Genomic DNA, 26,475 nt, shown 5'->3' with positions numbered 1-26,475 from the left:
TGAACATAGTGAAGACTCAAAAGAAGCTTGTAAAATAAAATGAATAATCCCCAAATCTCATTTCAACCTTTCACCTCTGATGGGTGGTACAATACTGATTAGCCAGTGACATGCTTCAGAAGCAGGCCACCAGAAAAAGACAGACATAAAAAGCCATTGAAAACTATCAGCCAGGTAATCAACCTTGGAGAACTAAATGTCTGTATGTATATCTGGTTACTCGAAACAATGAAATATAACAACACAGCCTAGAGACCTGAAATTTGACATTTTAATTTAAAATCTTTCATATTTCTTTGATAATTGTATGTTTAGCATAAATATTGTCTACTTATAATATTTGTATTCCCTTTAAACACTTATTCAATTAGCATTTAATAAATTATTGCCTGCACAATAAAAAACAAGCTGGTATTTTTTAAAAACAATTAAAATTTTTATTAATTGTTTTCATAATAAAGAGTCCATGGTTATAGTAGTTGCCACTTTAAGTGACTACAGAAAAACAAATATATAATTATTTTACATAATCATTATAATTTTCTAAAGTTAGTCACAGCATATACATGCTTTGCTACAAACTATAGCCCTTTGGCCATATATAAGCTGTCAATACTCAAAGGTGTTTGAACATGCACCCCTATTAGCAATGTATAAAGGAGAAAATAGGCTAAAATTGCTTATAAATATTTTACATTTTAATGCCCTTGTTAACATTTTGTCTGTTGCTATATTGTACAATTAATACTAGGAAATATGTCTTAAGGTTAAACAGTGGTAACTTTTTCTATCTTGGTCTTAATTATGCCAAGAAATCATGTTCACCAAACATTTTTAGAAAAGCTGCTGAACACAATTTCATGAAAAATAGTGTCTTTATAAACTCTGTGTGCAATTTTAAGATCTGGCAAAATGCTTACAGACCACAATTCTGACATGAAGAAAGACTATTAAGGATGTAAATGAGGAGAAAAACCAAAACTCAGTATATGATAATAAAAATTAGCTAAAACTTAAATAAAAATTTATTAACAAACTGTGAAAATATTAGCCTATTTTTTTTTTTTTTAATTTTGCTTAAAATCCAAAGCTTGAAATGTCTTTTGTGATAACAGACAATGATTGGGAAGAAATTAATACAAAAAAGACTGTGAGGGATTTGTAAGTAGAATTCAGGTGGCATGTGAATTAAGTATTGTCCTTTCTTTGGAGCCATATCATTGGGATTGGGCTTGCTGTATCATCAATTAGATGCTGGCCGAAAGCAACTTGGCCAGTTTATTTCCAACATGTGGCCCTGGATTACCAAAAGAAAATAAAGTGGAAACTCTGTTATATTTTAAGAGTGAGTTAAAGCTCTTGGGCCCAATTTGTTCCTCAAGTCACTCTGAGAACATTGCACTGTGTTTTGCTGGAACTGAATCAGGACCTTTTGCATCTATGTGACGGGGCAGTGACGAAAGTGAGGCTAAGAATGGGACTCTGTCCCCATGGGTTAGTTCCCCCCCCCCTCATTTCCTCTCTCTTTAGTGTTCTCCTGTGCTTTCACACACATCTCATCCCAAGTTAACATAAGGCATTTTGCTACAGAGATGAAAGAATTAAGCAAGAATGCACAAAGTAGGTTGTTCTTGTTGTCTCAAAAAGACAGTTTTGCCTGTGACAGAAAAGCACCACGTCAAGAACTTTTTTCTATTTGTTACAAAGATAATATAAAAATTAGTAATAAGCTGTTAAATTGCCTAATTCGTGTGATCTTAAAAAATATTATGCTAACTTCTATGCATATGCCAGAAACCATTTTATCTACAGCAGGAGTGAGAGAGGATGCTGCCTTCTCCTTTGCCATGTGAACACTGCTCCAGGCAAGTCACATTCTGTCCATTGTGGGGTTACTAGCATCCCTCCATTATAAGGATAGGAACCTGGGACCTGCCCTTAGTTTAATCACCTACACATTGTGTATTGTAGCAAAGTATTTACTGATGAGAAAACTAAACAACTAGTGTTTAAACTACAATAGTAATATTAAAAGAAGACTGTTTTGAGAATCCTGAACAAATTGTAGGTAGCATTTTCTTTGCAGAGTTCTTAAATGAGAGATTTTAAAGTAGCCTTTTGAGACAGCATTCTCGACTTTCTCTTTCTGTTTGTGACATTTGATCTCACCTGAATATAAAAAGTTAAATGACTTTCAAAAACTTGTATTTCTCTGATACTTCCTTCTGATCATTTAAATGTTTCCAATGTCAAAAAAACAACATCATACACCAGCTAAACTGCTTATACATTTTGCATCCAGTAATAGTCCAACCAATGGTGTGACACTATTAATAAAAGAGCTTTTTGAATAGAATTACTAAAATTTTTAATTAATTGATTTAAACTTCATTTAAAGATTCTGTTTTACAGTGACACATTTTTTCTTTATATCAGATTCACATTAATTTAAAAATAAATCTCTCTAATAGAAATTCTGAGTGAGCTCAATTTAAATGTAAGTGATGTATGAATATACTAGAAGTTATTAAGAGCTACATTGAAGTGCTGACTGTAAAAAATTAGGAGCTTTCACAATGAAGCTTTCTTAATTCTCACTGCTTTTCTTTTTAGACTGTAAACAGCTTATACAATGTCATGTGTAACTGTGAGTGTTAAGATAATCACTCTTAAATTTTTCCATTGTTTTGTGCAAATACACAGTTTGTTTTGATTTGGCAAATGCCTCATTATCTTAATCGCTTCTGTCCAAAATGAGGAACGTGGAATTAAATGATGATTCCTTCTTTCAAGATGAGCTGTATTTATTACTGGAACGGAAGTTGTCATATCCTTGATCATTAGCTTTGGACTTTAAGCACGACTGCTTTTCCTCCAGAGACTGTTTTTCTTCAAATGACTGGCACCAGCAGCATAAGCATGACTGCACAAAACAAAGGCACTCATTATATATTTACATCAGTTATACTGTCACGACTCCTCCTACTCCCTAGGGCTCTGACTTTCTTTGCATGATTGGGAATTCTTGGGCCACTTTTGTGCTCTCTTATTTTTTCACTTAAAAATATGTAATTAGCCCAGTCGGCATGGTTCAGTGGTTGAGCATCACCTATGAACCAGGAGGTCATGGTTCCATTCCCGGTCAGGGAACATGCCCAGGTTGTGGGCTCCATCCTGAGTGAGAAGTTTGCAGGAGGCAGCCAGTCAATGATTCTCACTCATCATTGATGTTTCTATCTCTCTCTCCATTCCTCTCTGAAGTCAATAAAAAATAGATATTTAAAAAAAACATGCAATTACATAAGTAGCATATGATAATTATTTTTAGGCTAGAAGATACAAAGAAAAATGTATAAAATTAAAATTCCCACATTTTAATTAACATAAAAAAGGAAGCCACTCTTAATTCTTGATATTTACCCTTGACTACTTGAGAAATACTCTTAATTTTTATAAATATGTAAATCAAGACTTTTTCCTATGCAAGCAGAAATATCACCATGTACATATACATACATGACTGTACATGAGCGTGTGTGTGTAATTATGTACATAATTAATTTTAATAAAATTGTACTATATGTACTATTCACAGTTGGCTTTCTTTCACTTGACAGTGTCATAGACATCTTTCCATATCAATGAACTTAATATTACATTGCCAGTGTTTTCAACCACATGCTGTTCTCATGTGCCTATTCAATACTGTTACATGATACACTATAAAGTATATGTGTCTCAGTTTTATTTATCCATTTTTCCCTGGATTTTTAAATATTCAAAACTTTGTTTATTCTGTTTGTTTTCTGAAAATCTATATGTATAAGGAAATGGGAGTCCCATTGTTTTCTCTTCTATAAAATGAAGGAGTTGATCTTAATGTACATTTTCTCCTAGCTTTAAAATCTATGAGCTTATGGGTGGGCAAAGACTTTTATAGACTGCCTTAGAGTTTACAAGAAAGCTAAGTTCTTGACTTTCCAATAATGAATTACCAGGGACAAATGGATCGTTCCCACTGAAGGGGAGGAAATACTTTTTTCTATGCTAGATTGTCGAAGGAGTGAATGGATGGACATATGAATGTAACAATGCAAGCAACCAGATGAGAAATAACTAAACATATTCCACATCAAGTAGCACATCCCTGCTAAGAAGTTGGAAAAGAAGAGCTAGAACCTGAATTCAATTTCTTTGTTTGATTTGCTCTTCTCACGTCCATGTGAAAAAGAGACCAATGTAGTTGTACTTCAAATTGTGCTGCACAGTCAGTCCAAAATCTACTCCAAATGAGATGAGTGTATTTAATTCAGGGTTAGCTCTTATTTATCACATGATGTCTGTCAGACATCAAAGCATGTAATTTTTATTACTTTTCTAAGCAATTCTAAGTACAACTGATTGGTTGAAGCAGTAAGGAGTGATTGACTAGGTGGAAATCAAATCTAGTGATATGTGAGCAAAACTCATATTTTATTTATTTTTTTAATATATTTTTATTGATTTTCAGAGAGGAAAGGAGAGGGAGAGAGAGTAGAAACATCAATGATGAGAATCATTGATCGGCTGCCTCCTGCATGCCCCCCCACTGGGGATCGAGCCCGCAACCCAGCATATGTCCTTGACCGGAATCAAACCAGGGACCCTTCAGTCCGCAGGTCGATGTTCTATGCTCTGAGCCAAACCAGCTAGGGCAAAAGTCATATATTAAAAAAAAAATCATCCATGGTCTAATAACAAGGGAAAACTGTAAATTTACTAGAGCTTTCTGAATAGAAATATTAATAGACTAGAGGCCCAGTGCACAAAAATTTGTGCACTTGGGGGGGTCCCTCAGCCCGGCCTGTGCCCTCTTGCAGTCTGGGGCCCCATAGGGTATGTCCACCTGCTGGCTTAGGCCTGCTCTCCAGGGGATTGGGCCTAAGCTGGCAGTCAGACATCCCTCTGGCAGCTCAGGAGCCCTCAGGGGATGTCCACTAGCCAGCGAGGAGAGGGTCTAAGCTGCAGTTGGATATCCTTACCATTGCTGAGGAGGCGGGATAGGATCCCACCACCACCGCTGTACTGGCAACCATCAGCCTGGCTTGTGGCTGAGCAGACCTCCCCCTGTGGGAGCACACTGACCACCAGGATGCAGCTCCTGCATTGAGCGTCTGCCCCCTGGTGGTCAGTGTGTGTCATAGTGACACCAGTCATTCCCAGTTGTTCTGCTGTTAGGGTCAATTTGCATATTATCCCTTTATTATATAGGATAGAGGCCTGGTGCATGGGTGGGGGCTGGCTGGTTTGCCCTGAAGGGTGTCCCAGATCAGGGTGGGGGTCCCTCTGGAGTGCCTGGCCAGCCTAGGTGAGGGGCTGAGGGCCATTTTCAGGCTGGCCACAGCCCCTTCAGGGTGGGGGTCCCTGCTGGCGTGCCTGGCCAGCCTGGGTGAGGAGCTGATGGCTGTTTGCAGGCTGGCCACAGCCCCTTCAGGGTGGGGATCCCTGCTGGGGCGCCTTACCAGCCTGGGTGAGGGGCTGATGGCTGTTTGCAGGCTGGCCAAGCCCCCCAGTGCGGAACCTCACCCCATGAGGGCGTGACCAGCCTGTGTGAGGGGCTGATGGCTGTTTGCAGGCTGGCCACAGCCCCTACAGGGTGAGGTCCCCGCTGGGGTGCCTGGCCAGCCTGGGTGATGGGCTGAGGGCCATTTTCAGGCTGGCCACACCCCCTTTAAGGTGGGGGGGGTCCTACTGGGGTCCCTGGCCATTCTGGGTGAGGGGCTGATGGCTGTTTGCAGGCTGGCCACAACCCCCAGCCACCCAAGCTCCCAGTGGAGGCTGGCTGGAAGCAGGTATCTGGGATTTATTTATCTTCTATAATTGAAACTTTGTTGCCTTGAGCAGAGGCCACAGCCAGCCAGGGCAGGCAGGAAGCTTGGCTTCCTCCATTGCTGGGGCAACCAAGCCTCCTGCTCGCTCCAGCTCCGTGGCTGCTGGCCGCCATCTTGGTTGGGTTAATTTGCATATAGTTGCTTTGATTGGCTGGTGGGCATGGCTTGGGATGTAGCGGAGGTGTGGTCAATTTGCATGTTTCTCTTTTATTAGATTAGATTAGATTAGATTAGAAGAGATATATTTGAAGCCAGATTTAAAAGACCATTTTATTTTGGAATACTCTCTTACCTTAAAGCAGTTTTTGAATCTTTTGCTCACCAAATACAGAGCTATTGGATTAATGCAGGAATTCAGGGAGGCCGTGTTGATGCCGATGTAGTCCAATACCAAGAAAAAGCTGCAAAAATAACCCAAAACCTGTCTGTGAAAAATATGCTGCTCTGAGCATGTATTCTTTACAGACTGTTGTGTTTTTATGAAGAAAAAAATTACCCATATACACAATTGTTTTGACTTTATTACTTGTCTTTGCTGATAGTGACTTCTCTGTCCCTCTGTCTCTCTTTTTCTTATTCTCTGTCTCTGCCATCCCACACACCCTCCCCCATACCATGCCCAATTCCCCCCTTTAAAATAAAACTGTATTTAGAAGTGCTGGGGCTGGCTGAAAAGGAATGTTTTACAATGTGCAAAGGAGAATCAGACTGGATATTTCCAAGCATGCCATACACTTATGTAGATAATTCTGGCTCTCTGTTCCCAGTGTTCTCCTAAGTCCCCTTTACTCTTTCCTTTAAAATAGAAGTAAAGGTAAAAAATGGGAATCTTAATTGCTCCCTAAGGATCAGAAAAATGCGACTTTCTCTTTCTGCCTATGAAAAGGATCAATGAAAATTTCTGTGTGGCATTTATTTACAAAACTACCTCTATTTTACTTTTCTTACCTTAAAAGTTCACATCTTTTGGGATCACTCGGATCATAGAGAGTGAGCTTCAAAATCCTGCTGAGGTGAAGCGGAAGCCAACACAGGGCAAAGACAAGGACCAGGCAAAATACTGTTTTGGCCACTTCCCGTCTCTGAAATAAAAACATAGTCAGACCCTGAAGTGATGGCTCATTGTAATCACAGTGTTCTCCTTTCCCAAACCGAATATTTAATATTGTATACAAAGGGCAGTGGCATTTGCAAAAATTCAGGACACTGAGCTTTAAATTGAATAATTAATATGAATTAAAACTAAAATGACTAGAGATTCATATTTGAAAAGTAATAGCTCTCTCTAGGTTCTTTAGATTAGATAGACTATGTCTAGATAGGTAACATAAAAAAAAAAACCTGAGCAAGAACAAGGAGATATACTCTAGTATATAATAATTTTGATATATCATCATAGTACTTTTGTTATTCACAACCGTAATCATGATTGTAATCATGAGTTAGAAGTAGTTCTGCTTTCTTACCTGCTTTACGTGATCGTTCAAAGCAATTTGCATGCCACTCTTCTTCCTCAACATTTCACAGGTCATCAGGGTATAAAACAGTGCAGTGACGGCCAACGGCAAGCAGAAATAGAAACTAAATAGCCACCAATCTTTAGCTTTCTGGTAAAACTGTGGGGAAGAGAGAATTTTATTCTCTATTTTATTTTATTTTTCCCATCACCATTTATCCCCCCCCCCCATACTCTCTTCTACCTCCACCAGTCCCCCTTACTTCCCAATACCACATTGTTGTCCATGTCCATCAGTTCTTTCTCTTTTTTTTTTTTCTCAATCTCTCCACCCCCAATAACCCTCCCACAAGAGCTGTCTGCCTGCTCTCTATCTGAGTCTGTGGGAAGAGAGAATTTCATGATTAATATTCTCGGTAAAAAAATTCTATATAGCAAATGTTAAATTTAAAAAAAATCATCATGGAATAATTATTTCCTAAAGTACTGTAGATCTATTTTATAAACACTATCTAGACTCTTTCAGGTCACATATGAACAAATAATTAAGTACTGCTATTAAATAAAACAAACTTTTCCTAAAAGGCATTTCAGTTCTTGAAAGCAATGGGCTATAAATATGTTTTAAACTTCAATCAGTTAGACAGAATTTAAAATATTCGGTAATTTAGATACTTTTGTCGTCACACAAACTAGTTTTCCTTAAGCTATTCTTTGTATGAAATACTACATCTGAGTATGTAAAAATATCATAGTGTCTATGGGAAATTTTCACTTCTTAACACATTTATTTCATGGGAAAAACAGATACAAAAAAAGGTTTATGTTAATCATTTAGCTCTGTAATGTATAAATCTAACCAATCAATTAAAAAAAAAATCAAAGCAACCCTTTCTTCTTTTCTTTTTTTTCTGTTCTTTATAAAATTGTTACTCCAGACATGTCTGTGTGGGAGCAGAACTTATACAATCAATGCAGTACTTTTTCCTCTTTTAACTAATAAGAAACAAGAAGACAGCAATTTCATTCCCAAGTTTACATTAATATCCTTCTTTAACCTTGAGATTATCATAATATATAGAATTCATAAAGTTTTATATAGTCTTCTTAGATATGAAATGGAAAATAATCATTGGTGATCCTTAGATGAGCCCCCTTTGCATGAACTCTTCTTCACTCATTCTGCTGGGAAGAGCTTTTTACACTTAGGATCTATCTTCTGGTGACCAGCATTGCATCCTTTTCCTATCACCTGATTAAACGTTCTTGAATAAATAGCCAAGATGAAAGCTTCTTTGCAATGATATCTTTCCCTTTAGAGGGGACAGGCTTGCCATTCAGAATCCATCTATACCAGGGAAACTTCTACTTGATCAATCACTGCACCATCTACTCCCTCTGATGATTGCTGTGCTGTCTTATGCAAAAAAAATGTAGTAGTTGCTGGTCCTTGTGGGGTTTGAGTAGAAAAGCTATAAATTCAGATTGATTTTCTCATATGAACCTGGTTTATCTGTAACTCCGAATGCCAGGGGATTCTTGGAGAAATAGGCACCCAGCTTCTTGCAGCTTGGGTCGTTAGTCATTGTTAACCCTCAGTCCTGGGACCTACACTCTTAATTTATGCCAAGGACAGTCATAAATCAATAACTTCCAAGGAAGAGAAATCAGGGGGAAAATAGCTAAATATTTATAAGGCGAGAACAGAAAGCGGGGGGGCGGGGGAGTAAAATTTACCTGCATGAAGGCTGTTTTCTGAATGGGATGAAGCATGCAGACTTGCAGAGGACTTCCTTTGTAGTCAGTGGGAATCATATCAAAACCCATAGCTTCAGGGATAGCCAGAACTACAGAGACCACCCAAATCAAAACAATTTCTACTGCTGTCCATTTTGGAACTCCAATTCCTTTAATTCGACTCCAAGATGCAACGGCTCGATACCTGAAGAGCGAAATAGAAGTGTTTGTCCATCTGGCAGAGCCTGGTTTTAGTGAATTTTATAGCTATTTTCTAAGTAACATAGCAGTTACTATAGAGTGTTCAGGATATACCTGACTTAAATATCTGCTCTTACCTGTCAATGCTCAGAGCACACAGACTCAGCACAGTGATCCCCACAGAGGCCTTCTGTATGAAAGGCACCAGCTTGCACATCTCAACTCCGAAGGGCCAGCCGCTTGCGAGTAGCTGTGTTGAGGAGACATGAAGCTCTATTAGGGAGATTTTCATGAGTCCCCCTCTGAACTGCATTATGTAGCAGAGAGTACTTAACATGCAGAGTAAGATACCAAATTTCAGTTCTTATTCTTTTCCTCATGGACTACTCCTTCGAAAAGCACCAATGTTTGATATATGAAACAGGAGAGTGTGCTGGGAATAATGAATATGCAGCTAGCCCGGCCAGTGTGGCTCAGTTGGGTGGGCATTGTCCCATGCACCAGGAGATCACCAGGTGGTTTCCTGGTCAGGACACATGCCCAGGTGGCATCCCCAACAGGGGTCATGCAGGAAGCAGCCAATCAATGTTTCTTTCTCATTGATGTTTCTATCTCTCTTTCTTTCTCCCTTCCTCTCTCTCTAAAATCAGTGAAGACATATTGAAAAAAAAGAAAAGAAAATGCAGCCAGTTCATAAGAGTTTGCTATGCATCTATAGTAGCTTAGGGTCAAGATTTCCACTGAAGGGCCAAGTGGGGCCAGCTCCCCTTACAAATGTGAAGCTAAAGTTCCATGAATGTCTCTTACACTGTTATGGAGTCCCTAATGCTTAGGTCATGGTCAAATTAAAATAATTTAATTAAAAATAGGTGGTAAATATTCCTTAGCTAGGAAGAACACAGTTCTCCTGTTGGTCAATTTACCTAGTAATTGACTAAGGTAAAGAACAAAGAACGTATCCTTTACCTTAGTCAATTACTTGACTGCATAGTAACTCAGCCTGAGTAGGCATGCTGCTGCCTTCGGACTTTACTCTAGACCTTTCCTTGTCCTGAAAGTCTCTTTCCCCACAGATACACTGGGCAAACTCCCTTGCCTTCTTTGGTCTTGTTCAAATATCACCTTTTTAACATGACCTGCCCTGACCACACTGTTGAGAGCAGTAATCAGTCAGGCGTCCCCTTCTACGTACCCGACTCCGCTTTCTTTTTTATCTATAGTACTTATCAACTCCTACCGCTTATGTTATAACATTTACTTGTTTGTTTTGTTTAGTTTTTGCTGTCTGGCACTTCTAGAAATTTTACAGAATATGGGTTCTGCAGCTGCTTAATACAGTTCCGGAGAAATAGCAGATGCTTACTATATGTTCAAGTCCCTAATATAAACATAGGAACCGGTTATACAATGAGGAAAAAGGCATAGTTATTGCTCTTATATACATATACGTATTTTCTCGATCTGACTTCAGGCTATGTAACCATCTATTGTTAAACTCAGTTATTTTCTTTTTTAGGACACCTGGGTGTGCCCCACACTGGTAAATGAATCACTTTAGGTAAACATCTGGATCGAATGTTCATGAGGTTTTGAAAATAAAGAAAAGTATTTGAAATCTATGTTTTCTTTTTTAATGTTTTTAAAAATAACCTTCTAAAAGTAAAAACTATTTTGAAACACAATTGAGTCTTTCCTTTCTTTTATTAGTGAAAGTTCTTTGTAAAGTTTGTTAAGCTGGGTGATTGTTCTATAACTAGGATGGCACCAAATGTGTGTCTGAATATGAGTTGGAAATTCAACATGGGACCAATTTCATTTATAAGTTTTACATGAAAAATTGCACTGATATGTAGGACAAATATTGGAAAATTTACCATAAATATGCTTATTCTAGGGTCCTAAAAGCCTGCAGGGCCAGGCAGGTAATACAGAGGAGTGAAGGGAACCAGAGGTAAGAAGGTCATCGGTGTCAGGAATACAATAGGGGGTGGTGGGGTCTGGGGTAAATCCTGTCTAAAAGGAGCAGCTGCTAGTAAACATGACATGATTTTTGCCAAAGGACTCTAAAAACAAACAAAAAAACCTCTTAATTTTTAGCCCCAACTGGGAATCCTATATACTAAAAGCCTAAAATGCTAAGTGTCTGGTCATCTGTTCAACCAATCAAAGTGTAATATGCTAATGATATGCTAAGGCCGCTCAATCACTCACTATGATGTGCACTGACCACCAGGGGGCAGACACTCTGACCTGTAGGTTAGCTTGCTGTTGGGGCCCAGCTTATCAGGACTGAGTGAGACAGGCTGGACATGCCCTAGAATCCTCCTATGGTCCCTTCCTGGCTGGCCAACCTCCCGCGTCCCTCCCTTGCCCCAATCATGCACCAGTGGGGTCCCTCGGCCTGGTCTGCAATCCAGGACCCCTCGGGGGATGTCGGAGAGGTGGTTTCGGCCCAATCCCACAAGCTAGGCTGAGGGATCCCACTGGTACACAAATTTGTGCACCGGGACTCTAGTTTTTATATGAAATCCCATAGTTTATAAAAGTTGTCAACTAAACAATATTTTTAAAAAACACTGTCAGGTAACATTGTATTAACAAAATATATCTGTAGGTCCGACTAGTGATTTCTGGATTAATTAATTGACTCATAACTGTGTGCCAGGCAGCATTCTGAGGTCAGGGTGCATGTCATATCAGTGAACAAGGAAAACTCCCTGTTTTTATGGAGCTTACAGTCTAGTAAGGGAGGAAAAAACACATAAATATTGAAGATGATAACACAGGGGGTGTCATCATATTAAGGAAGTATTGTAGGTTTTGGGATGCTTTCTTGCTGGGGCTGACCAGCAGACCCTGAGTCAGCAATGGCGAACCTTTTGAGCTCGGTGTGTCAGCATTTTGAAAAACCCTAACTTAACTCTGGTGCCATGTCACATATAGAAATTTTTTGATATTTGCAACCATAGTAAAACACTTAATATTTTTGATATTTATTTTATATATTTAAATGCCATTTAACAAAGAAAAATCAACCCAAAAAATGAGTTCGTGTGTCACCTCTGACACGAGTGTCAGGTTCGCCATCATTGCCCTGAGTGATGGATGAATGATTACCCTGACACATGTTTCTGTGAAAGAGAGGGGTAAAGGGCTTCTTGGCTATAGGAACCAAACAGCCCTGTTTACCTGCCTCCTTAGGCTTTTATTATAGCAACAGCTTGAAATAAAATTCACCTCTAGATACTATCAGCAGGGTAGGTATCCTTGAAAAAAGTATTCTTTAAGTAAGGATGTTTTGAAGTCTAAACATAGAGATTCCAGTAAAACACCCAGGGGCTCATACTTGTTTGGAAAAGTCAAGGCAGAGATCACTGACCTTTCAGAGATTTCTCCTTATGGACTTTCCAACCAAGACCCAAGCTTCCCCACACTTTCTGGTAGGCCTCTCAGCAAGGTCTATCCGAAGAGGCAACATTTGAATCGGACCTGACTAAAATAAAAGAGTAAGCCATGCAAAGAGCATTTGAGGCAGAGGAAAGAGCTAGTGCAAAGATCCTGAGGTCAAAATAATTTGGGTGAGCTGGAAGGGGCAGAAACTGTTGAGGAGTGATCCAGAAGATGAAGTTGTAAATTGTTTGATGTTTTTTTGTTTTGTTTTGTTTTGTTTTTTGTTTGTTTGTTTGTTTTGAGGAAATTCATTGCAAGGTTTTAAAAAAGGAAAATAGAATGGTTTTATTTATGTTTTTAAAAAGATCACTGTGGGTGCTCAATGTAGTATTGAAAGGGGTCAAGAAAGGAAGTGCTGGTGAGAGGTGGTGAGCTGGACCTTGTAGTGCTCTGGGGCTGAGGAGAATGAGTTAGAGACTGCATATATTTTGAAGGTATATGCAATCCACCAGGACTTACTGATGGATTGAATGTCAGATGTGAGGAGTCAGCAAACTCAGAGAGGTTTATCATGTGAAAAGTGGAGCCCTTTCTTAAAATGGGGTGGACTCAAAGTATCACAGGTCTGAACCAGCAATGAACTCAAGATGCTTTGAAAGAACTGCCAATTGCCCTTGGAAACATAAGAAAAAATAGGTTCCAGCCGTTTGGTATAAATTATCCAGACAATATTCTGTCTAATCATACTGATTGTCCTTAGATGTATCAGGAAAAAATAATAATAAGAAAACAAAACTCCTCTCTTCAAAATATGAAGTACCATTTCCCTCCCCTTGAATGTGGGTTGAATTTAATGATTTGCTTTTAACGAACAGAATGTGGTGAAAGTGATGATGTGTGACATCTGAGTTCATAAAAGGCATTAGGCTTCCTCCTTGCTCTCTCTTGGGGAGGCCAGCTGCCATGCCAGGGAACTCTCACTTTTACGGAGAGGCCAACATGATAAGGAACTGAGACATCCTGAAAACAGCTAGTGCTAGTTTGCCTGGTGTGCGAATGAAAAAGATCCTTCAGCCCCACCAGTGTTGTTCAGTGGTTAGCATCGACTAGGACCCAGGAGGTCAAGGTTCGTGTTAGGGCACATGCCCGGTTGTGGCCTCTGTCCCCAGTGGGGAGCATGTAGGAGGCAGATGAACAATGATTCACTCTTGTCATTGATGTTTCTATCTCTCCCTTTTCCTTTCTCTCTGAAGTCAATAAAAAAAATTTTTTTTTTAAAGAAAAGATCCTCCAGCCCTAGGCAATCCTTCAGATGACTTCAACCCCTGCCAATATGTTGACTGCACCCCATGAGAAAACTGAGTCAGTGGCTCCTGAATTCCTGAACCACAGACTTGGTGTGAGTTATAAATGCTTATTGTTCAAGCCATTAAGTTTTGGGGTAATTTGCTATTCATCATTCGACAGCTAATACAGTTATCCTTGGTCACTCACTTAAGTAATAAATCCACATTTGAACCCATATAGTCATATTCTAGAGTCTTAGTGTTTTGAAGAAGCTGATCTTAGAAACAAAGAATGTATAGAATTAACATCACTATTAGTATTTTTAAACCCAGGGCTATGTGTCAAACAATGGTAAAATATGTAGATACAGAGTAAAACTTTCTTTTAAGAACCTATTTTATTCACATAATGTCCAATATTTTTGATAGTTTCAAGTATTTTATTGTCTCAAACTATTTCCAAATATGCAAATATTAGTATCACAGAAGTACAGCCATCAGATGGTTTAAGATGAATGAGCTCCCAGGCCACTGAAGGGAAAGAAGTCTGGCCAATGAAAATGAGCTTTGCACTGAGTCCAGGCCCTGCTTTGCAGTTACTATTGTTTTTGGCTCAGCCTCAAAATTGGACTATTGCCCTTCATACCACTGGGAGGCCTGCGGCTCAACCTCTGACCCAAGTTATCACAGAGGATAGGGAAACACAAACTGAAAATTATAACAATTCTCTTCAAGTTCAACACAGACATAGTCAGAAAGCTAATCATAACGGAGAGATTACAATTTTCTAATCTGCGTTTACAAAAGAAAAGGAACTACAGAATAGGGAACAGTAGCCTTTATCAGCTTTCAGGATTTCTGCCTCTCAGGCCTGAATGCTGCTGGTCCTTAGGGTCCACAAAAGATGAGCTCTCACTGTCACTTCTATTATTTTGTAGTGAGAAGGAGGATGACTTTGACAGCCTCAGCCTCTCTCTGATCAAAAAGCTTTGTGGATCCACCGAGAAGAGTCAGATAGCTTATAGCAGAAACCGTTCCTATTACTGATTCTCATATCTTTCTTAGTGGCCTCCATCAAGAAAGTCTTTGAGCCATTTAGTGCTTGGAACTTATTTAAAATGCAAAGACAACAACTTCTTATTTAATGATAAGCAAAGCACTGGGTGAAAGAAAAGTTGTGAAGTTTAAAAAATATCACTCTCAATCAAGATGCCCTGTTTAAAATTTGGTTTAAAAATGTTCTTATGGATTTTTATAATTCCTGGAAATTAATTATTTCACTATTTAGTGACAAAAATAATGACATCCAACACTTAACAAGTTGAAGTCCAACAATATACTAGTAGCTTTCCTCTTAGTGGAAGAGATTGATTGTCTTTATTGCAAGAGGGATCAACTGTAACTATAAATCCAACAACGGCATTTTTATTCTTTATATTTCTGTTTTTCTTTGGACTTTACCCCATTAAATTAGCTATCTTAGGGCAAGGTTTGAATTCTGAAAACAAATCAAGCATGTAATCAAACAAGTTATTCTAGGTCCCTGCTACATGAATTCAATTTTAGGTCTTGTTTAAAATTAAGTTTGAATATCTATTACCTATCATTTAGCATATGTGAACCGGTTAGAATATACTCCCATAATTGACGCTGGTTTTCACATTGTGATGGCTCATCCAAGGGAGAGCTTTGGTTACTTTGGGTCCTATAAGCAGTAAGAGGTCCATTTGACAGATGATAGCCTATGCTTGTGCTAACTCCTTTCCCTAGGCCAATGGTCGGCAAACTGTGGCTCGCGAGCCGCATGCGGCTCTTTGGCCCCTTGAGTGTGGCTCTTCCTAAGCCTTAGGAGTACCCTAATTAAGCTAATAACAATGTACCTACCTATATAGTTTAAGTTTAAAAAATGTGGCTTTCAAAAGAAATTTCAATCGTTGTACTGTTGATATTTGGCTCTGTTGACTAAGGAGTTTACCGACCACGGCCCTAGGCTAATACTGCTTCTCTAGCACATTTCTTTTGTATGAATAAACACAAATACATAAATAATCACTAGATTGAAAAAAGACATGACCGTAATGATTATAAGGTTTCTATTCAAGGATGGCTATAATTTCATAACTTTAGGTTGGAATAGCTGCTTAAGAAAGGAAAAAACAAACAAACAAACAAACAAAAGAAACAGAATCCAAATAAATTATTTTCATATTACATTATAAAAATATTTTTAGGTAATAAAATTGTTTACCTTTATTTATAAAAGAATAAATAACATGACCAGGAAATAAATATCCTTTCTTTAAGGGTATTAAGTGAGTCCTACAAATCTTTCCAAGTAGGGATTTACATTTTTCAATTCTCTTTTTAATTAAAAATTACATTCTGGAGAAATTAAATGGAGAAAATCCAGTAATACACACCATTCTTAATGCCCAAAGGAATCAAGCCCCATAAAGTTTGGAAATTCCAAAGTTAACCATCTTACACTAATAAATGTTCTTTTGCCTCATTAACCATATATATCATTTTCTTTTCTTTTCTTTTAATTAAGAGTGAACACTGAGTTTTAACTGCTTGTTTCAGAATATTCTACTACATTTTTAATGCCTAGCACAGTGTCTGGCATACAGTGGTTACTCATTTAAATGCTTGTTGAATAGCAGGTGAATGAGTGTGCGAATGGATGAATGAATGAATTTCATTTGAAAGCAAATCTTATGAAACTCGTGTCATGAGCTTTTCAGTTCTCATATTTGAAACAAATTCTTTAGAGAATTGAGATAATTTTGCATTTTTTTGTCTTGTCTAATCCATGTCTTCCCCTTTTGAGATGATCAGGTTTTCTTGACACAGACAGCCAGGGCCTGGAGGTGTGAAGGTTGGCTGTTCTATTGTTGGAGTTCTGCCTTCCAAGCAGGCTGGAAAAGGTCAAAAGTAAAAATTCCTCTTCTACCCTCTCTCTCCTACTTAAACCTGTCAAGGAAATGAGTGATGCAAAACAGAACCCAGTGTTTCTCACTATCTAATGGGATTCTATAAGAAGCTTTAGTTGCACATTTGGTGGCGATGGATGCAGAAAGCATAGGGACCCTACAAGAGATGATCATTTAAGAGGGCGGGTGAGCGGTGTATTAACGAAGACAAACCAGGATTACTTTGCCAGATTGCTATTCATTCCATCTCATGATGAACTGTGAACAATTGTTTCAAATGACTGTATTATGTTTTTACAGTAAGAGTCAAAAGAGAGAAATAATGGAGTATTTGTATTCCACAACTTTGGAATAGGGTGTATTCTTCTGTGTTTAAATCTCTGCTTCCTGAAGCAGATAAGAGTTTTTCTGCATGTGAACTAGCATTTTAATAATGTAGGGCACGCTCATTCAAGGATTTCCTTGTCAGAGCTCCTTTTCTTTTTGTATTCATACCTACAGAGAGAATTAAGGGAAGCTGCCGGTCAAGTGCATAGAAAATAGTTGCTTGACATACATTTTACCAGTACCCTAGAGGACAAATATCAATTACAAGTTCCGTCCCGCATCCATTAAAATGCATTTAATCTCTTACAGATTGGGCCATGTGGGTTAGAAATATGTGGGTCAGAGATAATGTCAGCTTGTCCCCCAGGAGTGCCATTTAATAGACCAGAATATGAGCAGTGCCTCCTGGAGTTGTGCAAAACAGAAGCTCTCTCCCTAGGAATCTCTTGCATGTACACCCACAAAACAGGGCTTTCCACAACTCTGAAAAGAATCTACGGCTTGCTGAAATAAAGTGATGGCTCCATGTATATGGCTCCTTAATGCCAGAAGCTAATTCCAGCATTTCATAAGTACAAGAAGTTTCATCAAAAGGTGGATGGAACTTGGGGATTCAGCAGGGCTGAATACATATTACCTGCTGCTGGAATAGCTAAGGGCATTTCCCCACACCTAAAGATTTGCAAATATTATTGCCTGTTGCCAGACAGCTGAGGGCATTTTAATCTACATGTTATTGCCTCCTGCTGGCCAAACACCTGAACCGCTGAAGGCAGTTCCCCCAAAACTAACAATGCCTACCTTATACCAAACCTTAACCTTTGATATGTATATTTGCCTTGCCTTAGGACAATTTGTGTTAATAAAGAGCAAGGGGTCTGAAGATTCAGGAGAACTTGGTTCCTATAGCTAAACTTCCTCTGGTTCCCCCATGGATTACAAATTTATATTATATTTCTAGTCTCTTTATTAATTTATGCTTCAGCGCCTTCTCCAAATTCCTGAACCCTTCTAGATGCTGGGAAACACCCTGGCACTTAAAACAAAATCTCTAAAAGTAGCAAACAGATAGAAAAAAGATAAAAATTAAATTTGTCATAGGAGAAATTCAAACTCACTTTAAATACATTTCCCCACCAGTGTTACAATAAAATTTATTCTCATGTCTGTAACAGGTAACTAAATAGATGGATTTCTACTCTCCTATCATCTGAATTAAAATATAGATCTACAGTTTGTGCTTAAAAACTTTCACTGACACATTAAGTATATCAAAAGAGCATTAAGAAAGGCTGTTTACAAACCTAGCTTATTATTAGAGTCACTTATTTGTGCCGGTTCTTCTGAGAAGATCACCGTGACAGTTGAAGAAACTGAAGAATTATAATCTGATGGCCTCATAGTTCAGAATGAGACGCAAACTTAATGAATTCAACAAAACTTATTAAGGAATTGTACATCTTACTTAAACTTTATTCTATTCGGAGATTTCTTTATGGGACACTGGTAAGTTACTAAGATAAAACATTTGATTGCTAGAGCATCCAAAAATCCCTTTAAAATGATTTGAAAGCTCTGAGTGAGAAGAAAGAAGACACTGTGCAATCTAAACAGCCAGAGTAGGTTTTCCTCCCTTCTGGAAACTACGATGGGGCTAAAGAAGAGAGAAGTAGAGAAGGGACACCGGACAGAACACAGGACTATGGCTGTGAGTTTCAGGGACAGAGAATTTGCTTGAGTAAAGTCAACTTTGCTAATAAATGTCTGACTCAAGAATGATCCTCTTTCTTTCTTCTACCACCACATTTTGGCCATTTTCTTATTTGTTTACATTTTCACCAGTGGATCTATAGGGAAAGAGAAAGAAAAAAAATCTCTAAAATAAAAGCACTGAAAAGAAAAGAAGTCTAAAATTAGAGAAGTTGTTGGCAACTGTATACCCATACACCATACTCAGCTATCTTCCAAACATAACCAACCTGTTTTTAACTTTGTCAAGGACTGAAAGAGAATGTTTCACATCATAAATTACATCTTGAACCTTATTTCAGCTCAGGCTTTATCTGTCAACACCCTTTAAAGCACTTAATCACTTATTAGCATTTGGCATGTTTCTTTAAAAACAGTCAACTATAGCATATTAGCCACATGGAGATAACCTTATATGGTTTTCTTTGTGAAATGAAGAACATGGTGTCTTGGCCCTGAAACAACAGAGTCTTGGCTATGTCTTCCTCTTGTACAGCAATGGAAATATCTTCAATCTTGAATGACGTTTACAAAAAAATTGTAAAGCCTTTGATATGAAGCCTTACCACGTTGAAAGAAACATTTCCTTAACATTTTAAAAGGCTTGGATTTATGAAGTGACCAAGCTGTAGATCAAAGGCAAACACAAGAAGCACCATGGAGTTAACCCAAAGAACCTCTCATTGCCCAAGGCCAAGTGTTTGCCAACCATTTTGTCATGGGAATCCATGTGTGAAGCAGTAAATTGGGAAGATGAAGTCTTGAGTTTCTGAATTATTTGAATTCTATTATTGACCTGTTAATCACTTATGACCAATATCCTCATACAGAAAGAGGAGCAAGCTTCCCCCTTCTTTTTCATCTGAACTATTATAAAAATATAAGTTAGAGAAATCCCACTGTTATTACATCTAATGTATAATATCTTTTGTCAACCAGTCCTTGACTTGTATTGACGAGTGCAGGCACTATGCTAGGTGGGTAGGAATGTTAGTTTTATTTGACAATTGAATTGAGGTCTTTCAAAGTAATACTCTTTCTCTTTATTAATACTTTTTAAAAGCTAATGCATTAAATGTGCTTAATTGGTTCTCCTTAAAATTTCTTTTGCTTTAAATAAATGAATCTCAGAAGTATCTGTTACAGAAGAGCAAAGAAATACCAAGCACGCTTCCTAGAGAAAGGGAGGAACCCACTTATTAACACTAGTGGGCTCCGGGAATAATTTCCAAATCAGAGGGAAGTAACATGCAGAGGCTTCGCTTTTTATAATCTTCTGGGGTCTTTGTCTTACAGATATGGTTCTGCCCCCTTTTGTGGGCTTACAGGAAGGCCCCCAGGTGTTTGATAACGATCTCCCCCCCCCCCCACCCTGGGCAGTGACACGCCTTGCAAGACCAGTTTCCTCCTCATATCTAGGTTCCATTTGGGGTTCAAAATTCTACTAAAGCATTTCAGAAGATTCAAATATTAGTTAAAGATCTCACTTACTTAACTGGAAATAGAAACTGTTATTACCCTGGAAGAAATTAGACTCCCCTAACCAATGATACCATTACTTCTGCTTACTGATCAGAAAATTATAACTTCAAAAATTAAATTTTATGTAGTTCCATTAACTTTTACTTCTAAGATATGAAACTAGTCAATACACACAAACTTGTTAAGTACGACAAGTAGTCTAAGATCAAATAGTGAGAAAGGTGACTTTGCTCAGAAAGATAGTTTGGATCGTTTCCCAAGAGGAAAATATCTGATTACCTGACAAGGTCACTTGATTCAAAACTCATTTGTGGGTTCAGTGAAGCAATTCCACATTTTGACATGCCAGCATTTTAATGTTAGGCGTATCCCTTCCTAAACTAGTTAAACGTTAAACATCAGCAGTTTTGCCTCTCAGAGCTATGAAGGCAGCCTCTTGCTTCTAATAGTAGCCTACAAAGCTAACAGCAAAGCCATCTAAATGCACTCCAACAGGTCACCAGTCTACTTTTAAAAAAACTCTCCACCTCCACTGAACAACTGATTAACTCAGATCCTTATCAAACTAATGTCCATATCAATATTTGCCTTATCAGTTTACAAGCAGATTTGTTTTCAAAAGCAATTTGCAGGCAAAGGAAGCTATATTTGAGAATTAACTACATTAACTCAGTTTTGCATGGAAATAGAGCACAGAGTGACATTGTTAAATAAAATCCATAAATAATTTTAAAAAACTCATCATTTGCTCAACAAATTTTAACTTCTTGAGAAGTTAAAAAAAAGTTAAAGAAATTTTATCTTTAAGCTGCTACCAAGGCTTGTTGAATATCACTGTTAACCAAACTAAGACAAACCAAACTAAGACAAACCAACCAACCAATCAACCAACCAATATAAAAACCTTCACAGCATCCACAAGTGCACTCAGCTTTTTTGCTTCCCACACAGCTTTGACATTAGTGCTAACCTACTAGTCAAGGCAGAGCAGACCTATTTCTTACTAAGGTTTGCCATCTCCTCACAGCAGCACCTCCCTGTGATGTCCTGTCCCATCTATAACAGTCTCAAGGACTAGGGCTTCAGCAAGATCTATGACATTTTGTGGTTTGTCTACTTTACTGAACTCCAGATTAATGAAATAGATTCATTCCATTTGATGAGCCAACAAATGGGTTTGGGGATTCTATGAGCCCCCAGAAATTGTGTGTGTATATATATGTGTATTATTTATTAATTACAATTTATATATATAAATTATATATAACATATTATTTATATGTAATATAAATATTTAACTGGATTCTTGAAGACAATTGTAACATCTCACAAAAAAAAAAAACAACCCAGAAAATTAGAAATCACTGGTTTAGAGACTCAAGCCTCCATTTAGGATACATTTAAATGGCATGCATAATTCACTTAAATTACTTTCTGTGAAGTAGAATACCTGGCTACTCTGAAATTCTCAATGCATTTTAAAAAACGTACTTATATGTTGTCACAATCAGTTAGCATATTCAATGGCTTTTAACTAGTCCTGGATTCGGTGTTTTGGTAAATAAAGCCTTTGGTAAATAGATATTATCAGTATTATACACTTTACCATTAGAAGGGGAGTTCAGTAGATGGAAATTCTCGCATGACTCAAATTAAAACAGAAAATGCTTGTTGAGTATCCTACTGTGTGGGAGTGTGTCACAACTCCACCAGTGCTCCCCAATGCAGCCATAACAACACACCAGGTTGGGGAAAAGCGTCCGCGTCTGAGCTCACTCAATGCAGGGGAACGAGGAGGACCACCGGGTCCAGGGCTAGATGGCCCGGGTTCAAGCCTACCTTTATCATTTTCTAGTGGTGTGACTGGGCAAGTGACTTCACCTCTCCAACAGGTGATTTCTCCATAAAATGGGCGGGGGGGAGGGAGGGTGTGACCACATGTTTTGTTGTAGTGATTTAATGAAGTGAACCAAGTACCTAGTGCATAAGAAGGTACATGGTAGCCTAGTGCATGGTAGCCATTATTGTTATATGACACCTCAAATGACACCTATTTATGCATACTATAAAAATCAACCAAAGACTACCATGTAGAATTCAATGATGGCAAGCATAGTGATGGGACCGAATTCTTTGGGATGGATTTGTTTAGGACCACTATAGAAGACCAGATTTGTAATGATTCATTAGTTTATTTCAGAAGGACAGTGACAGCTTTAGCAGACTAAATGGTATTCCATAGGGAAATCATAAAGGAATGTGAAATGAAAGTAAAACCTGTGTGCTCCCCTGGGGGTTGAATATTCTCTGGCTTATTGAATGCAATCATTTGACCAGATGGAGAAAGTGGCTGGTCCTGGCAGAGCTGACTTACATCTTGTCTGAAAGCAGCACACGGAAGGAAAACGCTCTCAGCCCAGGCTTCCATAAGTCCTTCAGCTGCTGGCTGACTTAGGAAGGTGTCTAACATGTGAGGTTTACTGGGATCTCTCTACGCTGGCTTTTTACAAAATTCTGTGCAAGCCTAGCAAAACTAGATGTAATCTCCCTTTTGAGAGGCATTCTATTTCACATATTTTAAAAATTTCTCACAAAACCTTGTACTTTACAGTTTCTCAAGTCATTTTGATGAGTTGAATTCAAATTCCTCTGCCAATTTGGAAGGATAAGATTTGGTCAGTGGGACTCCTTAAGAAACAAACAGGTCACTTCTGGCCCAAATGGATCTGTGACTGAATTTAAGGGCCCATTTCAGCCTGTGCTTCTCCCAGAAAACTCTCAGAGTTCATATGCACTAGTTGCCATGCAGAATTTTAGAATTTCTTCTATTATCCCTACTTATTTCTGCAAGTATTTCCTTCTAGGGCCTGGATTATAATCTGATTCCTATCTTTATACCTCAGAAGTCTCTAGAATGCCCTTATAATATGGCTATTTGGATTTTCAGAGACTCATGGAAGGCAATTTAAAGGCATGCCTTATGATAATTTCTCCTGTCACAAGATCAAAGCATCCCTTACAAATCTTTCCCAACATTACATCTTTTTTTTTTCTTTCTTCCTGCACTGATCCAGGACTAGCTTTAGGCAAATCTGCAAAACACATTCCCATTCTTTACGCTTTGGTTCTGTTTTTATGTGCAACTTTCTATTGCTGATCATGATGGGAAAACAGTTTTACATGTTGACACTGTCCTTTGAAAATTTCCAGCTCTTTCACTGAGGCTATTTTTCTTAACACCAAACTCCCCCAATAAGTGGGCACCAACAACCTTATTGTAGAATTGGGAAACTGAGACCTAGAGATACTGGGATGTGTCTGGAGTTCCAAAGCCACCTAGAGTTAGGTCATGTGGGAGTTTATGTCCTGACCTTACTCTCCATGCCTGATTCCTCTGATGCCCACAGTGATCATGTAACAATGTTAGCTACTGAAACCATCCTTTGCAGTGCCCCTGGTCTGATCCATGAACTAATCTGTAGGGTACAGCTATCACTTTGGAACCTGATAGATTAGCCTGCCTCCTGCCTCCAACTCTAACTCATTATGAGCACATGAACATACTATTAATCATCTGTAAAATGGAGTAATAATCACTTGTGAGCTGTCAGAAGAAGTAAAGGAAAGTGACACACTTATCCCAGTGCTTGGCCCACTGTAGGCATCCAATAAAAAGTAGGAACAGTAACTGGGCTGCTGTGGCTCAGTGGTTGAGGGTTGACCCATGAACCAAGAGGTCACTGGTTTGATTCCTGGTCAGGGCACATGCCTGGGTTGTAGGCTCCATCCCCAGTTAGGGGGGTATGCAAGAGGCAGCCAATTAATGATGTTTCTCTCTCATTGATGTTTCTATCTCTCTATCCCCCTCCTCTTCTATTCTCTCTCTCTCTCTCTCTCTCTCTCTCTCTCTCTCTCTCTCTCTCTATATATATATATATATATATATATATATATGACGTAGGAACAGTATAGTCATTCACAGCAGGGGAACTGTATTCTCCTACTCACCAGTCTAGGTTTCTTTTTTAGGCCATTTGTTTTCTAAAACCAGGGTCCCCCAAGAAAATGCTTCCCAAGGTTAATAGTGTTCATGAGTCATTTAAGAATCTTAAGACACAGGTTTGATTTAGTAAGTTTGGGGTGGACCTGAACTTGTAACAGGCACTTAGGTGATATCAATCCTGCTTTTGGACCACATTTTGAGCAGGGAGAATGTGTCCAGTGAGCTGGACTTAGGGACAAGATTCTTCAGGACCAGTGGTTCTCAGTCTTCACAGTTCATCAGAATTACATGGAGGGCTTTTAAAATAAAATAAAACATATTGTGTCCCACCCAGAGCAGGTCTGAGGTGGGGTCATACCATGTCGTTTCTAACAGGTTCCCAAGTAATGTGGATGCTGCCTGTCTGGGACTACAATGGTTCTACACTTAGCAGGGGGTACTGAAGACCAGAAGGAAGTTTGGTCCCAGTGATCACTGAGTTTCAGGAGGGGGATGAATCTTCCTGAGTAAGCTCCTGCCAAAGACTTTCCCATTCCCCGCTCTCTAACCAGTCACCCTCCCCTAAGGATAGTAGCAGGCGCCTTTTACCTTGTAGACATTGATGGGGATGTCAATGATGATGTGCAGCAGGTCTCCCAGAGCCAAGCTGGCTATCAAGATATTAGGGCCATTTCGCATGCACTTGTTCTTGTAAATGATTCTCAGCAGCGTGGAGTTTCCGATGATGCCCAGCACGAACACGAGGCAGGACACCACCGTGTTGATGTACTTGAAAGTCTCTTTGATTTCAATGAATCCTTCGCACGGGGGCGGGGGGCGGGCGTGAGGCGGGGCTCCGGCCGGCTTCCCTGCTTTAGGGGTCTGCGGAGGTATGGACGACCACGGCCAGCTGGCGTTGGACCCTGTTGTCCTGGAGGTCTTAGTAGGGGGCGTCATTATCTCTCGGGCCCCCAGAAGTGGCGGAGTGGCCCCGGTCTGTGGGAATCCCTTCTCTTGTCCCTGGACTCCCGCCACGCCGCTGGCCAGGATCAGGGCCACCAGGGCGTGCCCGCACAGGCTGGGCAGCGGCTGCATGCTGCTGCGGCTCCTGTGGGCGTTGGGTGGCCGCTCTGCAGCGTTCGGGGTCTGGAGGTCAATCAGGCAGACGGGACACGGGTCAGCTACCTCCACCACGCCCCTGCCCACCGCTAGCTCGGATCGCTCCGGCACCGTGCCTGTCCGCGCGCAAAAGTAACTCAAGTTTGCGCGGCGGTGGAAAGCCGGCCGGCGTGACCCGCCTGCATCCGTCCACTGTCCTTCCAGAACCAGCTTTCCCCGGTGGTTTTTCTCCCCTGCGTCACCCACTCCCCACCCCTCAGGGTGAATGACTCCGAGTGGGGCGGGGCGTTCTGGAAGGGGTGTGCCGGGGGGGGGGGGGGGGAGTGTCCCAGGCAAATCGCTGAGTTCCATGGTGGGCCGGGAGGAAGCCCATACGTCTGGCTAAGGACGCGTGGCGACTGGGGAATCAAGGCACCTAGAGACCAAGGGGATGTGCCAAGTTTGGCATCTTGCTCCACAGGGAACCCCGGTACCCGGTCTATGAAAGCCAACACTCCTCCTGGTGGGTGAAAGCCGCTCTCCCCCTGGGCTGCCTGCGCTCAGGTCCCCCGGCGCCCGCAGGAGTGCGCGGGCTGGCGCGGAACGTCTCGGAGACTTCTCAGCTCCGTCGGGCTTGGGAGGACTATCAGCAGCATTAACTCGCAAGCTTCTGTCCCCTCCGAGTAGTTTCAAACACGCTCCCTCCTTTACTCCAACCTCAATTCGTGTGTCTATACGGGCGTTTTTAAACCTATATGTATTCTCAAACTAGCAATGCCAGCTGGAGCCGAGGACAAGGTTTAATCACTGATTTTAATTCAACACCAAGCCAGATTGTTTACCTTGCGATGGGACGCACTAGGCTCAGAGAGACCAGCCGGGACCTCCTCCCCCGGACGCGCTGGGTTCGCAGCTCGGTCCCCTGGCCCGGGAGCAGAGCGCGCCGCCCTGCAGCTGCAGGAGG

The 26,475-nt window shown here is 39.9% G+C and overlaps 1 protein-coding gene across 2 annotated transcripts; it reads right to left on the bottom strand.

Moving 5' to 3' along the window:
* Window positions 1-1,070: 1,070 nt before the first annotated feature.
* Window positions 1,071-26,475, bottom strand: EDNRB (endothelin receptor type B). 2 transcript variants are annotated; one of them, XM_036300220.1, is made up of 8 exons: window positions 26,354-26,475; window positions 25,023-25,559; window positions 9,402-9,514; window positions 9,064-9,268; window positions 7,337-7,486; window positions 6,819-6,952; window positions 6,163-6,271; window positions 1,071-2,923 (listed from the first exon to the last, which is right to left on the bottom strand). In XM_036300220.1, the coding sequence occupies exons 2-8, from the start codon at window positions 25,506-25,508 to the stop codon at window positions 2,789-2,791; spliced, it is 1,332 nt and encodes a 443-aa protein (XP_036156113.1). In that variant the 5' UTR covers window positions 25,509-25,559; window positions 26,354-26,475; the 3' UTR covers window positions 1,071-2,788. The 2 variants fall into 2 exon arrangements, with proteins under 2 accessions (XP_036156113.1, XP_036156114.1); XM_036300221.1 differs by lacking the exon at window positions 26,354-26,475 and having other exon boundaries at window positions 25,023-25,765.

Source organism: Myotis myotis, unplaced genomic scaffold (assembly GCF_014108235.1).
Source record: "Myotis myotis isolate mMyoMyo1 unplaced genomic scaffold, mMyoMyo1.p scaffold_m19_p_3, whole genome shotgun sequence".
NCBI lineage: Eukaryota > Metazoa > Chordata > Mammalia > Chiroptera > Vespertilionidae > Myotis > Myotis myotis.
Note: the sequence above shows the minus strand (reverse complement) of the source record. Positions and strands in the feature narration are given on the sequence as shown.

Coding starts and splice junctions, on each gene's coding strand:
- EDNRB (XM_036300220.1), bottom strand. CDS start 25,508: ATGCAGCCGCTGCCCAGCCTGTGCGGGCACGCCCTGGTGGCCCTGATC. Junction 9,269..9,401: donor TGTGCTCTGAGCATTGACAG/GTAAGAGCAGAT, acceptor TTCGCTCTTCAG/GTATCGAGCCGTTGCATCTT. Junction 6,953..7,336: donor TGAACGATCACGTAAAGCAG/GTAAGAAAGCAG, acceptor TTTTTATTTCAG/AGACGGGAAGTGGCCAAAAC.